This window comes from Prosopis cineraria, unplaced genomic scaffold (assembly GCF_029017545.1).
Source record: "Prosopis cineraria cultivar Desert tree isolate PC_DT_omini unplaced genomic scaffold, ASM2901754v1 PC1, whole genome shotgun sequence".
NCBI classification, from domain to species: Eukaryota; Viridiplantae; Streptophyta; class Magnoliopsida; order Fabales; family Fabaceae; genus Prosopis; species Prosopis cineraria.
The window spans coordinates 51,915,218-51,933,415 of record NW_026555332.1 but is presented as its reverse complement, the minus strand read 5'-3'; the positions used below and the strand labels follow the sequence as shown (position 1 = coordinate 51,933,415).

Sequence of the window (18,198 nt, the reverse complement as noted above, 5' to 3'; positions counted from 1 at the left end):
AAGGAACATCACTGATAACATTATAATAGCTCAAGAGGTCATACACGCCATGAGGAGGAAACAGGGAATAAAGATTGGTTTTCAGTTAAAGTAGATTAAGAGAAAGCTTTCGATAAACTCAATTGGAGATTTATTAAGGACACTCTTAGGGATGTAGGCTTCCCAGATAGATTCATGAAAGTCACTATGCATTGAATCACTATACCTACAATGCAGATCTTATAGAATGACAAACCTACTCATTGCTTTTATCCATTGCGGAGAATACAATAAGGGAACCATTATCCCCTTATATTTTTGTCTTATGCATGGAGAGCTCTCATAAGTGATACATAAAGAAGTGAACAAGGCAATTGGGACACCATTAAACTAGGAAGAAGGGCGCACTATTATCACACCTCTTCTTTGTTAATGACCTCATGCCTTTTAGGGTATCTCCAACTATAAGATTTGTCTAATATAGAAGATCCAAGAAGAATTTTGTAATGCCTAAGGGTAACATGTTAGCCAAAGCATTGCACACATCTATTTCCCCAAGAATGTACCCCCACATTAGCAAAGCCATATATGCCAACTTTGAAGTCACTAATTTGCTTGGCAAGTACCTCAGTATACCCCTACTTCACTTTAGAATAATTAAGGACACGTATCAATATCTTATTAAGAAGATCCAAAAGAAACTCACTAGTTAGAAAGCATATCCTTATCTCTAGCATGTCGAATAACCCTTGCTAAATCCACCCTTAGTGCCATCCTATATTATGCAATGTAAACCACCCTCCTGTTGGTGTCATGTTATAAAACAACTGAAAAACTTATCTAAGGCTTTATCTAGGGTGCAAATAGCCAAAGTCAGAAAACTAATCTAATCTGTTGGAGTGAGGTTTACCAAGTGCCAACATATTGCCAATAGGGGCTGTGGAGTTAAAAATATAAAGAGCCAAAACCATGCCTTTTTGAAAAGGCTTCCTTTTATATGATCAACAAACCAGATGAATTTTGGTTCGGATTCTCCATACCAAATATAACTAGCCAAAAAACATAGGGTATGATTTCAATGTAAAAAACACTTCTCACTTTTGAAGTAGTATGGCAAAAATATAGCCTAATGTGGAGCTTCATACAACTTGACTCATGGGAGATGGTAGATGCATTTACTTTTAGCAAGATAACCAGGTGGGAGAAATAGGGTCACTCAAACTCCTTACATATGCAGATGTATCTAATGTTGATCTCTATTGCCCAGTATGTGACTATGTAATGACATTGGTCAATGGCATTGGAGCCTACTTCAAGGGCTTCTTCCACCTAATGTTTGTACCCATATTGCTACCACCATACCCCTTCCTCAGCTAACAATCAAGTATCATGCTATTAGAATCTCGGGTCCCATAAGGAGTTCATAGTAGCTTCAGCATATGTGGCCTTATTGGAAAATGATTAGGATGAGCTAGATTACTATTGGAAGTAAATTTGGAAATGGCTTAGGTTGGCTCAAATTCATGCTCAATAAGAACATTCCTTTAGCTGATGATGAATGTCATTTACTCACCAATGTTGAGAGATTTTGAAGAAGTTTGACGACAGATGCTGCTTGCCCCAGCTGTCATGCTAAGATTGAGGACATAGATCATATCCTTCGCCATTGGCCCCATGGCAAATGCTTGTTGAATGCCAGTTCTACCTCAAACTAGGTTCTCATCTTTATTCATTGAACCCTTTAATGAGTGGATGCTTTGGAATCTAAACCCTTGTCTCATAGACACATATTGGAGACTTAGCTTTGGCACCTTTTGCTAAAAACTCTAGGCTAGTAAAAATAGACGAATATTGTTAGATGAAGTTAATTAACCTCATAGCATTATGCTCTCTGTCTATAACTTAGTTGATGCCACTGTTAAAACACATGATCTGGTAAAAACCATTGATCGTGATGCTTCAAGTCTTTTTTTCTCTTGTTGCTTGTAAACTTGTACATATTTGTTTTATGATATTCCACTTCTGCTAAAAAAAAAGTACTTATTTTGTGTTAAGGATCTTTTTCAAATGGCATAAAGATCACGAACAAATTTTTCTTCACATAATATGTTAGTTACTTGGTATTGGCTCAACGGACCAGGAAATCAATGTATTAGATTGATAACATGACAAGTGACAACTACTACTTGTCTACTCCTTATTGTTTAATAAAATATGATAACTAAAATATAAGGCATCATTCTACTTTAAACAACTAAAAAATTAGTTAAGAGAAAAAAATTGTTAAATAGATTGCCCATCCCTTCCATTATCTATTATAAATGAATATAGGTATATTTTTACCTTTAAAATATTCTTTAAAAGGCACACAACACTCTAAACTATTAATCGAGGCAATGATACCCTTAAAGTAATTAAAATAAAACATTTTTATCTTGATTGTTAAATTTTCTAATGGTCCACATTGAAATTCAAGTTGCATTTTTTAACAATCAACATTGAGAATTTGATGAGCATGGACAAAAATATCCTGTTTAAATTATTTCAAGGACAAAATTGTTTCTACAAGTAATTTAGAGTTAAGTGCTCATTAGAGAATATTTTAAAGGTAAATATGCACTTTTACCCATTATAAATTTATGACTTCTCGGAACCAACACAAAAGCAAAGCAAAAATATTCACTCAGTCACGTGCTTGATACTTAAAACCAAGGCACAAAACCAGTCCAATTTCATCATCTCATAGGGAGTAATCATCAACGTACATTTTCCCTAGGCAGCCACACATTTTCCCCTCCTCCCTTTCTATCAACTAGCAACAAATAAAAAGATCAATTATTGAACGACTTCATTACAATCTTTTCAAACTTTTCTTTCTGGCATCCATCTTCTTCTTGTCTGCCTGAACTTTTGCTGCTCCGGTTTCCTTCTTTTGTGTTATTAGTGCAGCCGGAGCTACTGTTGCAGCACTAGATCCATTAAAAAGCGTATCTGCTTTTGCAGTAGCTGCCTGTTCTAGATTGTTTCCTCTTACTATGGCGGCTGACTGCCCCAATGGTGGCTGCAATGGCATTGCAGCACCCGATTCGACATTTTTCACTTCACTATTAAGAACTGAGGTATTGGTCTGATCAACATTCAATGCAGTCGTCGACTCAGATATAGCTCCAGTTTTAAATTTCGGCTTCGGTTTTGCATGGATTCCCGTGTAAAGCCTAAGTGCAATGCAACCATTAAGCTTGTTCGCTCACATAGGGAGGAAAATAAGCATATTTATCAAAATGAGAATCAGAAATACTATATGTTTACAATTAAAATGGATAGTGCATTTTTTATGTGAACATGAGTAATGTCATCCAAGATCATTGTTCAGATATCAGAATGAAGGCAATAACTGCAATTCAAACGATAGCTCAAGAAGCATATTAAAAAAAAAAAAAACAGATATATCATATATATGTCTGCTAACCTGGCATGTCTAGCATACTCCTCATAATTTTCGAGCAGCATTTTGCCAGCTTGCTCATTTAGAGCTGACTCTGGAAATGGTTCAATCAAGAGACACCTGACTACCTGTTTAAAATAAGAATCAGCATTAATAGGAAAAGCAATAATGGATAACCATGTTTAATAAATCGTAAAATCTAAGATGGCAGTGCTCAACCAGCATGCATATTTAAACCATGAAATTTTTATGACAAGAACAATCAAATACAATAACACACTTACAATGAGAACATGTCGTAAACCAAGGGTAGGATTCCAATCCTTTTTCAATGTGTTGACACAAATCTCTCCATTGGTTGCAATGTTAGGATGGAAAATCTTAGTCAAGAAATAACCTACAATATTTTTAGATAGTTGCATCAGTCAACAATGCTTTAAAAATGACGAAAAATGGATGCAATTATTTTAGGCAGGGAAAGTGAAACAGGACTGCTGAGCAGATATATGTCCTTGCCTTAAATGAGAAACAGACTCTATGAAAAATTAAATTTCAACAAGTAGAAGAGAAAATAACAATATGTAAAGTAAAATTTATATCAAGTCGCACTATTTATAAGCTGTGAACGATGCACCACATTATACTAATTTCATACAATGCACAGAAGCCTACTTAGATTTTACGAAACACTGATTAAAAATTGCACACCATATTATAACTCACTGTCCAGAATGTCGAGCAAATCATAAAAAGGTCCATCTAAACTCACCTTTAGGTGGAGAGTGTGGAAAGTCATGAGATAGTAACAACTTCATACGGAAAACTCCATTTTCATAAGGAGTCCCAGCTGCAAGTATAATTAACTAAGGTTCAGCTTGATTTCTTCACATAATACTCGAAAATAAACTTACAAAACAAAATTCCATGCCTGGGCCATCAATGTCAGCATATATTGTTGAAAAGTCATCATCATTTACAACAACTTTAATGCCCTCAGGAGGGGAATCATCAAGATTTTTCAATTCCTTGGCCAGTTGCTTTATTACATTTGGTGGAAGATTTTCATTAGTTGCCTGAAACAAAGATACCACAAAAAAAACTTAAGGACAAGGAAAAATCAGTACTGAAACAAGCACGCCTATTATTGTGTATGAACTAGTAAGCAACACAATGCCATCATGAAGAAGGCTCCAAGTGTCATCAAATAATATTGCGTGTAATTAGCTTTACGAATTCTTCCACATAATTTCCATTCCAATTGTACAAAATAAATTATGATAAATTAAATCAGGATAGGTCCATATCAGCCTTATTTCCAGAGAGAGCCCTCAGCTATATACAATCCAAGATATACATCTTTAAACTATCAGGCTATTGGTAGTTGTTATCCTAAACCATTGCCAACAAGCGCAGGTATATGAACAGAGATTAATTGTTGTATGCCAAGAGATACCTAATTCCAGAACAGGAGGTTAAACTACTCCTGAATAATTTTACTTGGCAAAATTCATGTGTGCAAGGCCAATAATTGTAAGCCTAGATGATAGAGTTGCCAGCAACAGTATCCGTACGTTAAGAGAAATATACTTACCATATCTGCACAAATGAAATTGAAGTAGATCTTTTATTCAGCTGCCAATTAACAAGGGAAGAGCCCTTTACTAAACAATGCACTGGAGTATCAAATTTTCAGCCCAAGGTGAAGGAAAAATCTGAGCGGTAAACGGACCTGCAAAAATATTTCTGATTAATATGAGAAAATATATGGCTTGACTTCAGTTAAAAGCTGCCATGAATGAACTACCAAATGGTATGAATTGTCGTATATTTAGCATAATGGAAGAGAATATAGCAAAGACAATAAGCATTATATATATTGACGCCCCGAGTTTGCATCTCAATGCCCTTAGATAATAGTGTAAAAAAAAAAATCACTCTTTTATTTTATTTCGCCCAAGAGCCCCAAAGAACATTTCCATCAACCCATTCAATTCAACTATCCCTCCAGACAAAATCCCCGGTAAGAACACAACCGCAAATACATTCACACGTAACCGAAACGTAAAAAGCTGCACACATCACAGAACAAATAGCTAGTAGCTTGAACAACAAGTCTGCTTCAAGTAGAAATAGAAGATAACCGGCGCCGCCGCCGCCGCCCCCCAACACACACGCGCGCACATCAATTACCAATTTACCACGTAGAATTCCTCATAATCATATATAATTAGAACCAAGTAACTCGCCTGTAATTCGTAAAATCCAGACGACTCGAAAAGTCTGCAAGAACTATAAAAGCATTTTGGTGCAGGCACAATCAGACATTTTCAGAACCTGATTCATCTACCGTACATCATAGGAAGACTAAACAGGAATTTGAAAAGCATACTTGCAGATCACCAACTGGTAAAACCCTAATCCGCAACCCTATATCAAGAATCTCGACAATCCTAACAAAACAAGAAAGAAATTGCAAATACAGATTTATAAATAAAAAAATTTGCTTAGCGAAAAGGAAAAGCATAAGCACACAGAGCACGATGTTCGGGAAGAAAAAACTCGAAGGAAGCATCAAAACCTCCAATGAACTCAGAAACAGAACAATTTGCTCGCACAGTTCCACACAAGATGACGAGAATACATCACCAGAAAACCTAGATGGAAATTCTCCTTATCAGATGCTTTCGGCTGCGAAATTGAAGCCAGAGAGATGGGGAAGGGGCCAGGGGAAAGGAAGGTGAGAGAGATTGATAAACGCAGAAGAATGTGAGAAAACGATCCGGACCCCCCTTGAATCATTGAGACGGTCGACTGGGACGAGAAATATAATATTCAATCCAGGTGAAACGGAAATTCTAAAAATATTTTAAATTTAAATTTAAATAAAACAACGGAAGAAAGGACAAATCATACACCACTTTTCATTATAAAGGTTTTTTGTGCCATAATTTAGGTTGGTGAGTTTTTTTATAACTAAAATTTAAAAGTGCGTTGAGTTTTAAAAATTTAAAATATAATTTTAAATTTAATGAGTGTTTGTAAAAATATTTATAAATAATTTATAACAATATTTTCACACAATGAGAGGGAATTGTTCACGCGACCTTATAATTTAAGAGTTAAATTTTACCAATTATATTAATCTTTATTAATTTTATTATAAAGTTTCTAAATTAATTAATTGAAATCAAATATTTCTATTCTAATTTATAATATATTTTAAATAAAATTATGTATATTAATTTATTAAAACATTTATAATTTTATTTTTTAAAAAAAACAACAATATAAATTTCCAAATGCTTCATTTAATATAAAGATTAGAGAGAAAATATAATAAATACAGAAAAATAATATTTCAAAATATATTTAACAAAAACTTATTTTTGTTGTGTTATCTTACATTTGAGACAATAAACTACCTCCAAAATTTTCTCATCTGCTAGCACAAAAAAATATAATATAAAATTGTTTGGATTTTAAGTAAAAAAAATTGATTAACAAAATATGGTAATATTTAAATAATATTTCTTAAAATTGATTTACAAAGAGGTAAAACTAGTTTTTGAAAATTGAGTTTCAAACACCAGTCAGAGATTGAAAAAATTTGAGAATATTTGATTAGTTTTATAAAATAAAGTTTGATTTAAAAAAAATTACCCTCTTTATTTAAAGATGTAAGATATTTTTAATTTTTTAAAATATAATTATTACTTTTTTTATAAAAGTATCCTAATTAATAAATAACTTTATATTTATTATAAAATATTTAATAAAAATAAATTTAAAAAGATAAAATTAATTTAAAAATAGATAATTATTTTATTAAAAAATAAAATTTAATTAAAAATATTTTATATTTTGTTGTGAAAGAAGTATATATTTTATATATTTATTAATTATTCATTGATTTTTAATTTGAAATGACGTGGGGGCTAGCTTGACGCTATGGATTTATAGACGTTGGATTCTTTACGTCTACCAAGAAGATAGCTGAACCACGCGCATTAGGTGGCCGTGGACTGCACGGCCATAGCTCCGGGTTTTCAACCTTCAACTTCAACTTCAAGCATCTGGATGAACTTCTGGGTCTGCTCATGGGCTGATGGCCAAGGAGGGACAGGTACCTTTTAACGTCGTAATGATTTGAAATTGAAAGTTGTCTCGTCTTTTGCTCCTAAATCCAATATCCATTATCTGTCTTTCATTCAGGGCAAAACAACTATTCTTTGTGATCTTATTTATGGAACGTAAAGAAATAAAATTAAATTAATTTTTTTATAAATCATATTATTAAATTTTATTATAAATTTTTATTTTTTATTTACTGTTAAAAAATATATTAGTAAATTATATATATTTAATAAGGGCAAAGTTGATAACTTATTAAATTTTAAAATAAAATTAATAAGTTTTAAGATTATTCTTAATGCTAGTGAAATATGTTAGAAGTGATTTATAAATAGAATTAGAGAAATAAATATGCTTCCAAATGTCTGATTGGTTTTTCTCCTCATTTTTTATTTTTAAAAATTATTTTACAATACAGTTTTTAAAATAAAAGAAGATGAAAATTCGTTTAGTTGTTTTAATTTAAAAATAATTCTTAAAAATAAACTGATAATGAGTTATAGATAAGTGATTTATAATAAAAATTAGTCAAATTAACTGTAATTTTTAATAATAAAAGGTATTATATTTTAAAAACAATAAAATAAAATAAAAATAATTTAAATCTTTTTATATTTTTTGTTTTTAAGAATAAAAAATGAAAATAATTTAAAAAAAAAACCGAAAACAAATGAGCCCTAATTTGCTGATACTCTCTCCAATTCATTTTTCTTTTGATAAAATACTCTCTCTATAGAGTAGATTAAACCACTTCATCAACAAAAGTAGTCAATAATAATGGCCAATATTATTAGAATAGTAGGAATTGAAATCTAATGTTTTTACTAATAGGCTACTTAGATAATAGATATGGTCGTGCTTTTTTTTTTTTTTTTGGTTGAAGAATATTGTCGTACTTCAATTGATAATTTGTGTCTTGAAGACGGGGTACGATGAAAGGAGCCTCTGTTTCTTGTTCTTGTTTTTCCTTTTTTTAAGTCTTGGTTATTGTTGTTCGTTTTTGATTAAATGACGTTTTCAATGTTTATTCAAAAAAAAAGTATTATAAATAAATTAACATGTACTCCCCTTAGTACACAATTTTCAGCATATGTCAAGCACTTCTTCTTTATTGAAGTCATTTTTTTGTAGATCTGAAATAATACTTCCTCAATTATTCTTGACTGTTTGCTTTTGAGCCTTTTTGCTCTTGATTTAGAACTTTGCTCGAAATCTCTTTCATGATCATTCGAATTTGGGATATTTACATGTTTGGCATAATAAGGGAATTTGCTTCTGCTCAGCATGAATTCACTTATTTAATCAAGATGTTCTCATAAAAAACTTTAATAGCTATATAATTCAAAAATGTAGTCCTGAAAATTATGTTTTTCTCACCTTTACTTTTCATAGTAGTTTTATTAATTATGTTTTAACATTAACCTTATAGTTACTTTTTCGTTTCTTTTCTTTTCTTTTTGTTAATATAACTGTCTTTTTACTAAAAAAAAATATGTCAAGCACATTTAAAAAATTTCTTTTTTCTAAAACTTAAAAGAAATTTTGACTTATTTTTTCAGGTCTATCCCTGTTCATAGTTTTTTTTAACAAAATCCCTGTTCATAGTTAACATACAATTTTTCATCTATGATTACCTAGTCCATGTTGACCAACATGTAGTAAAAAACATAAAGATGTTTTCTAAAATTACAAAATATCTTATTTTTTGAATCAACAATAACTTGTAAAAAAATATTTTTGCATTAGAGACTGGAGAGTGTTAATCATTATTAATTTCTTTAGTATAATATATCTCCATGCAACATACAATAATGATTTGGTCCATAATTTACAAAATTATGAAATTAAATTTTACTGTCAATAATTAAATATCTCTATAAATAATTCTTAAATCTAAAGACATATATTGATTTGGAGAGTTTTTAATATCCAACTCATATAAACTTTTCACTATCAAAAAGTAATTTAAAGAAATTATTTTTAGTGTGGTGCAACCCCATCCTTAAGTATAGCTTATGTTTATTTTTGCTCCAACCTTTTCTTTTGGGATGTGTGTGTGTGTGTGTGTTTTTTTTTTTTTTTTTGAGTCAATATTGTGGTCGTGTATCAGTACTTGCAGTCAACGTCATGTCTGTAGTCAAAACATTTATCACTTTTCTAAAAAAAGTTAATTTCGAAACACACACAACATAACCAATTAATAATCTTGCTTATAAAGAAGCAAAGTTTTACTTCCTCTATTTGTTAATCACATTTTTAAAAATTTACTTGGTCCTTTATGTAATTTATTTTCTCTTATTTTTTTCACATACAAACATTTGATGTATAATTTGAAAGTATTTTTTAACAAATCATAAAAACAAGCAGACTATTTCAAATTTTTTTTAAAAAACTCTTATTTTATTTTTCTGAATCTAAGAGTTAAAATTAAAAATTTATTTATTTTTAAGATAATTTTATTATTTTAAATTTTAACTAACTCAATTTAATTTTGATAAATTTTATAAAAATGATTTATAAGCAGAATAGGATAAGTATCTTACGGAGTCTCTAGTTTCAGTTAGCCGAGAAAAAGTGGCGGACTTGTGAATTCCCCTGAGAAAAAAGGTAGTTTAGTCAAAGAAAGTAAAGTGGCTTGTACTATAAATTAATAACTAATAAATTATGGAAGGGCAGAGGAGCGGCTGGAATGGGCTTTGAATTTGAGATTTTAAATAAGCGAAGGATTCGTTAGTGCCACCAAGGCGCGAACTCTTCCCAACCCACTCTTATACCATGTTTGGCAAGAATAAAAAAATGATGGGGAAAAAGTGAAAAAAAATAGCTTTTTTTTTTTTTACTTGGTTAAGAAAAGTGAGAGAAAAATAATATGTGTGACCCATATATTTTTACATCTAACTCTTCTCTTCAAATATGAATAAATTTTGGAGAGAAAAATTTATTTTTAAATTTATCCATTAATTTTTTCATTACCATCTCTTACTTCTTTTTTTATCACGATGTCTGTAGTATAGATATATTTTCATAATAGACTTTTATTTAACAAGTAATATATTTAATTTTTAGATTAATTGAAAAAATGCTAGTTATAAATCTTCAGTATAATTTCTAGCTAAGTACTTCCTCTAGAACATAATATAAAGCATTTTTTTTTAAATCTTACCTAATTCAAAATATAAGACATTTGATAACTTTTATATTTGCCTTTTCAACTATAAACCTACTCCATTCACTACTTTTTTAAAAAAAATGTATTAAAATCTTAATTATTATTATTAAGTCTCTTATATATGGTATTTAATAAGGATATAACTAAAAAGATGTAGACATTTTTAAGAATTTAAGATTTTAATTAACCTTGTTCATAAATTATAAATTAATTAATTATGAATTAATTAACTATGAATTTTATTGTGATGTGAAGTGAGTATCTTATATTTGGTTGTAACTTCAAATTTTAAGATTATTATATATTTAATAATTTAATAAATAAAATTTTAAATTGGATGAAATAATTTGTAATTTTTTTTTCAATCAATAATATATGATAGAAATTAGTATATATAATATGTTAAAATATTATATTTTATTATATAAATATTTTTATAAATAATAAGGTTATTGTTGTTCATATAAAATTAATAACTTTTCTTTCTTTCTTATTTTCTTTCGTTCAACCGAGCACAATAAGATAAATTGGCATTCTTCAATTTTTCTTTTCTCTTTATTTTTTCTCTTTCTATTTTTTCCTGCAAGCAATGTTTTATAATTATTTTATTAGCATTAAAATTAAAATTATAATATTGGAGTTAGAACTTTGACCAAAACTAAAGACCCAACTACTCATTTTTTTCTTTTTCTTGGTCTACAGTTTGTATTTGTTTTGTTTGGGTTTATTGATAAATGAATAGTAATAAGTTAATTAAAGTTGGAGCCATGGCTGACAGATGTTGTGCCGATGTGCGTTGGGGGCTCAGCTTCTGTAGCAGCCACTAATGGTGGCAGTGGCAGCAGAGCAATCTGTCCTTTCCTTGGACCCTATAGAATTGAAAGAGTTATTATAAAATTCTCATATTTAATTCAAAATTAAACTAATTAACTAAGTAATGTAATTAATTAATTATGATAATTAAAAATCGTCTATTGAGTTCGAGGTGGCTACTTGGGCCTGTAAGATTTTTGAGAAAGTCAAAATGAAGTTAAAGAGAGTCTTGAGCTACGTTAGGCCCAATGTGTTTAATTTAAATAGAGCTACTCGTTTTAAACGATTCATATAACAAAAAGTGCAGCTTGCTGTAGCGAGCGAGACAGAATGATAAAACTCAAGTCTGTCATTATAAATGACAAATTTATGGTGTTTTTGATAGAGATCTAGGAGAGACGTGCTAAGGTTCTGCTGAGATTCAACCATGGTAAAGTTTTGGTGATGTTTTAAGGTTCCTATCGCTTGGGTAAATTTTCTACCTCAATTCTCTTGCTTCTTCCTAGTCCTTAGCTATTCTTTTTTAGTATGATGAGGCTGTCTAAAAATTACTATAATAATGAGACGTTCAACTATTTTTATGGAGCCTCAAGGTGCTCATAAATTTCATCAATAAATGAGTTTTTTGATCATTGCTATTAGTAAGGGTCACTATTAATTGTTAAAGTATTAACCCTAGCACTAATTAATTAAAGTGAAATCTATAAGGGAAGCCAACATTGATGTGTGAGTCTAAAAGGAATTAAATAGGCCAATGGAAATTAGTTTTAGGGTTAAATATGCATAAGCATGCACACTGAAGAGTTTAGGCCTCAATCTCTATGTGTAGATGTAAGTTGAAGCTTTTTAATGAAAGGAAAAACTTCATCAGAGATCAAGCTTTTCATGCTTTGTAATGATAAAGGCTCTAGCATAAAGATAACCAAACGCAAAATGCTACCATTTAAAATAGATGGTAAATATCACTGTAAGATTTATTATAGAATAACTATATGTCAAGCCATAACTAATTAAGTGGAGAGATCGTGGAAAAGAAAATGTGAATGCAGAGAATGAGGAAACCATTATTGTTTTAATTATTAGTTCTTAGACTATAAAACCAAAGAGGTATGCACTTATATTTTAATATAGTTACGATACGTCCAAAATTTCTTTGCATGATTGAGATAATGAATGAAAGAATTTCATTATCAGATATGTTTATGGTTGACCAGAGCAGTTATAAATTGCCTAGTTAAATTGAGGTTAAGAGGGTCGGTTGTTACTAAAGTAAGGACTACTTGACTCATGATTGTTGCTGGTATTGATAATTATTAATAACTGAATAGAAATTGAATATGGATGATTTTGTAACTAAGAGTTTAACTATCGTATATCATTGTATCCGTAATTATATTTAACTAACATATAATTGATGATAAGCAATAAGTAGTATGGAGTTACCATGAGCCGGCAAACTTATGACTATTGTTAAATGATAAGCATGACTAATAAGGATAAAGTACTTGATGGTTAAGTTCAATTATTACTTGACATTGATAGATAGACTGTAGGCTTGGATTAGCTACGAATTGATGATATTCTCAAGATAAAATGTATGTTTGGATTTGCTATACGTGATGATAATGTGAATATGTTGTTATTGAGTAATTGATAATCTTATGTGTTGTAACATTAAGTTCTATTGATGATGAGATTGTTATTTTACTATATTGTGCATGAAATAATTTACATGGAATAAGTTGAACTTGCATAAGCATAATAGGTAGGTCTTGGGAGTTCACCTTAGAGTAGTAGAAGGTCATGATAGTAAAATTCACGTGCTGTAGCCTCCACTAAGTTTGTTCATAGTAGTTGGCAATTTATATTTACTAATTTACTTAGTATTGCCAATGACCTAGTGGTGTGGTATGGGTTAAACACGAGACTTAGTATCGTTGATCCTAGATTGGATGGTATAGGTTGGGCAACTTATGACATGTTGAAATTCGAGTAAAAGGAACCTATGATTTAAGAGTGAGAATGGAAGTCTTTTGGTTTAGTAACCCCTCACGATTAGAGATGGGGCTATCTCCAGTCACGTAGATTGGACCTACATACATTAATAGCTTATGAGTTCAGTCAGATGATGTGAGGAGGAATATAACATGATTGTATTGATAACAGAGTATCAAGACATGATAGACCTTGGTTGTTTGTTAAAGTTAACTTATTAATGATTTGATAAATTAAATGTGATGGTTATACCGCCTTATGCTACATAAGCTAACAAGTATCATTGTATAAAGCAAGAATTCATCGTGTAATGATGTCATGCAGTCTGAATTTAGATAATAATTGCAATATTGGTAATATGCATAGTTGTGATTTCTATTATACTATAGCCTATTTATACTTTGAATTGTTTGGTTATTGAGATATTACATCTTATGGTTATATTGTTTTGTTCCTTACAAACATTCATGGGCAACCGAGGAAGGCAATGTGCAACAAGGGACTAAGATGCTTGTGTAGGAGCTCTTAGTTCTCTTTATGTAAGGTACAAATACACATATGCCAACTTAGGGTAACTTGCATAAGTTAACCATATTCATTAATTTGCATATGGATTTTATTTGTAATATATGAGTAATTGAGTAGCTATTCTAAGGTCTTTAGTAATGAGGCCTTACATTGTAAGGTGTGAATTTTATATTTGAGAATATGCAGTAGGGATTGCATAGTCTTTATATGTGCTGTTTCCTTGTAATTGATATGGGCAAGAAATTTGTTATCGTGCTCGTTAATATGCTATTATGATAGTGTTCACCATGGTGAATAAGGCGATTAGCCACAGTGACTGTGTGTCTTTAAGTTGGCTATGATAAGTAAGGTTGTAAGGTCTCCTTTACTTAATCGCGCTTAACTTTAGAATCATAGTAATCAAGGAATTAACCATCAAAGAATTACTAAAGTTGGAAATTTTTTTTAAAAATTCTTAAATCATTTACAATGAAATTTCAAATTTAACATTTTAAATCTCAAACAATACCTATTTGACTCAAATTAAAGTTTGAAAACATTGCGAAAGCTTAGAAAAAAATGAGACCCAAAACAATAAATTTTAACCCTTAAAAATAGATTTTGTGCAGAAAACGACACATGCGCCATGACTCACCTTCTTTGTGCCATGCGCTACAACGCATTGCACGTAAATGACAGTATCAATGTTGTCATTTGATAGCACAGGGAGCGAACTTTTGATGCGTTTCAAATCTCCGTCTGACATCTAATTAAGGTAATTTCGGTGTCCACGAGAAGCTTTCTCTTAGCTCTAGCAAATGGCATCGATTTCATACTCAATTTTTTTTCAATAAAAAGTTAGACACTAAAACTCAATTTAGCACTTTTTATAAAAATCTTACAACTTTGGTGTCTCAATTCAACCACAAGTATTATAAGCTTTCACCGACTATCCGACCACACTTAATGGACTTTAGCGAACCTGTGCAATGCACTACACACAATCAAAAACACATATATCTTAAAATCACTACTTAACCCTGGTTTTCATAAAACGCAAGGGGAAAATTGTTGCACAAAATCATTATTTTCATTCTAATTCTTTCAAAATACATATGTTCCTACTTACACAAGTATTTTAACCTTATCCACAAGTTTACAACCAAGATTCACTAAATTAGGGCACAAAAGACACGTTATGCACAAACTAATGCAAGTAGTGCAAAATCATAACAAGTTATTCTAGTTGGCAATTATATAACATTATTACACAAGTAAAGTAAATAGGCATAAAAGGAGGATTTCACCACAATCCTATGCCTCAAAGTGCTTTTTTTTAACTCTGATTTGATGAGCTAGGCCCTAAAATATTGAGAATTGAGAGGTGAGTATAACCACTCAGTAATCAAGTTTCACCTAACATATACAATTGCATATCAATTGTAAATAGATGCAAATAGACAAATAAGCATAACATTAGCACATATAAGGAATTTTGCCACAGTTTATAAAATTAACAACCATATGACCGAGCCCAAAAAGCACATGTATCTATTTGAAATCACAATACACAATATGGGGTCATAATACAATACTACCAACCATATGCCCTTACACATGTCGAACTACAATATTAACAATTATGTGGTTGGACTTATATACATGATTATATGCCAATCTTATACCCTCCTGTTACCTTTGACATGAAAATGGTGACTATTGCACGGCTACGTCCTTCACAGACTAACCCAACCTTCCACTTATGAGGAACTACTGGGCCAGGGTTAACTTACTTGCTTATGTAATTCGGTTTTCCCCAATACTAACAACCAAAGGACGTTGTACCCCTAATCTAGCCTCCTTATAAACCGGAAGAAACTAGTTATATTCAAATCCCTCTTAGAACAAGTAGAACAGTCCCGAATCAACCATGGCACAAAGGCTACCTCCCAATTTTAATGGTCGATGTCAAGACAAATTCTCGATTCCAACAGTCACTACCAGTACCATCTGGATTTAAACTAATCTATTTTTCTTCCTAGGTGAATTCCTACCAATGATCATGCTATGCACATTCCTCACATAATATGCATTGCAAACAATTAATTCATGGAAAATAATTTCACATACTCATATTCACTTACTCTACATAATCGACACATGTTAAATTACAATTCTCCACCTACAATAACAAACCATAATCAAGTTCACAAATTACAAGGGGGCAGCAAAATCAAGGTTTTTCTTTTCAAAATTATTTCATAAGTCAAACACATCACCAATATGCATCATTAATTTAAATCATCAATCATATTCCACAAACACAATTAGTATTCAACTATAAAAATTAAGTTTCTCCTAGTTACCTCAAACCTTGAGAGGTCAAAAGTTTACCCTTCACATAAAATACTTCCAAACCTTCTCCCAAACATGAATGGTGCCAAATTTAACTCACACTACAGTCAAAATTAAGAATATCATCATAATTTATCTTTGAGGATTTATCAATAACAAACTCCACATATTTATTCTACCAATCCATAAGTTTCTACCTATTTATACCCAATGAGCTCTTTAGGTTTCATTAATACACATAATCATTAATAACTCTTTAAACCACCATTAATGGACACAAACCTCTCTCAACTACCACATTTATGTCAATTTTTGGGTATCTACTACCCTCATGGACCTACCACTTTCACAATCATTAAAGTGGTATTTCAATACCTTAAACAACTTTCATTATACTCATTTTAATAAATAAAAATAGATCCATACTCTTATGGATTGAAAATCAATCTTTCAACTCAAATCCTATTATAAATCTCTATAAATGAGGGAGAGAAAGGAAGAAGAATGCTTAAATTACTTACCTTGGGTGTTTGAGAACTTTAATCTATCCTTTATGTGATCTCACAACGTGCACTAGCAGAGCTTCAATGTTCTCTTTGTATTTCTCTCCTCCTCTCTTATATTTTCTTGCATGGAACGCGAACTAATTTATTAAAAATTCTAGCTGTGTGCCATGGTGCACGCTGCCCTCCGCTACGGCATATGGCACAGAGAGCTGTTGTATTTAAATCTACCCTTATGTGCCATGGCGCATTGACTACACGCCATACAGCATGTGGCCCAGAGGAAAAACCTTCACCTTTTCTTCCTCTTTCCTTGCTCGGTTGGCCCACCTTTGATTCAGACCTACTTTTAAAGCTAAAAATCACAACAATTACAGCAAGTTAGGCCCCTCTAGTCACACACCTTATTAACTCACTAATCAAAGTCATTGGGGTAAAAAATCATGATTAATTTTTTGGGATGCTATAAAGGCCATTGGCAGCGGTGATACGAAGGCATGCATGCTGTAAGCTGTGATGAGAGTGATAAAAGTAAGCTACAGTAAGGGAGTTCTAGTATGGTTGGCTACGATAATCGAGCCAATGCACATTTCGCTACAACGAAGGTATTATGAGCCGTGACAAGCTTAAGAAAAACTCTTAAAGGATTGTCTTGTCCTTTTGTCTTGATGTTTGTAAGGTCGCTTTTATCATGTTTCTACATAATATTAAGTACCTTGACTTTGAAAATATCCTTTTTACATTTAATGAATTTAAAATCCCAATTCTTACTAGTCAGTAGTAAATGTTTTTTAAGAGAGTGCTACAATTAATATTTTGTTTAAGAGGTGGTTAGTAAATTTAGGGGGTTAATAATGGGGTTATTACAATTATTGTCAATGGTTGGCACACTATCTCTTTCATTTAAGTCCAGTATTGATTTGTTCCTGTGAGTATGTGTGTCTTCTTTTTCCAATTAGAAGTAAAATTTTTAAAAAAATAAAGGACAAAGTTGTTATTAAAATTTAAAAATTAATATTTTAAATGATCAAAATTATAAAATTTCAGTTGTACTAAATTAAATTTTTAAAAAATTAAATTATAATTAAGTCAAGTTATAGAAACTAAATTTTATCAAATTGAAGTTCATGAATTCAGTTTTTTTATCAGCAAGGAATTGAATTACAAATTATAATCAAGTCAAAATGATAAATATCAAATGATTAATTTTTCCTAAAAATAATGAGTAGGAAAAGTGTTAAATTATAATAATAATAATAATAATAATAATTTAATGAGTAGGAAAAGTGTTAAATAATAAT

The 18,198-nt window shown here is 30.9% G+C and overlaps 1 protein-coding gene across 2 annotated transcripts; it reads right to left on the bottom strand.

The window, feature by feature from the left end:
• Window positions 1–2,645: 2,645 nt before the first annotated feature.
• Window positions 2,646–6,223, bottom strand: LOC129309568 (ubiquitin-conjugating enzyme E2 22-like). Of its 2 annotated transcripts, none has more exons than XM_054951183.1 (7): window positions 6,003–6,223; window positions 5,016–5,153; window positions 4,353–4,497; window positions 4,194–4,271; window positions 3,709–3,821; window positions 3,449–3,552; window positions 2,646–3,194 (listed from the first exon to the last, which is right to left on the bottom strand). In XM_054951183.1, exons 2-7 carry the CDS (start codon window positions 5,016–5,018, stop codon window positions 2,831–2,833), a joined length of 807 nt encoding a protein of 268 aa, XP_054807158.1. In that variant the 5' UTR covers window positions 5,019–5,153; window positions 6,003–6,223; the 3' UTR covers window positions 2,646–2,830. The 2 variants fall into 2 exon arrangements, with proteins under 2 accessions (XP_054807158.1, XP_054807168.1); XM_054951193.1 differs by having other exon boundaries at window positions 6,071–6,217.
• Window positions 6,224–18,198: the final 11,975 nt, after the last annotated feature.

What these genes read in the sequence shown, in the direction of transcription:
- LOC129309568 (XM_054951183.1), bottom strand. An exon ending in TCCACACTCTCCACCTAAAG is followed by an intron (nt 3,822 to 4,193) that starts GTGAGTTTAGAT and finishes AAAATATTGTAG; the next exon opens with GTTATTTCTTGACTAAGATT. An exon ending in GTTTACGACATGTTCTCATT is followed by an intron (nt 3,553 to 3,708) that starts GTAAGTGTGTTA and finishes TATTTTAAACAG; the next exon opens with GTAGTCAGGTGTCTCTTGAT.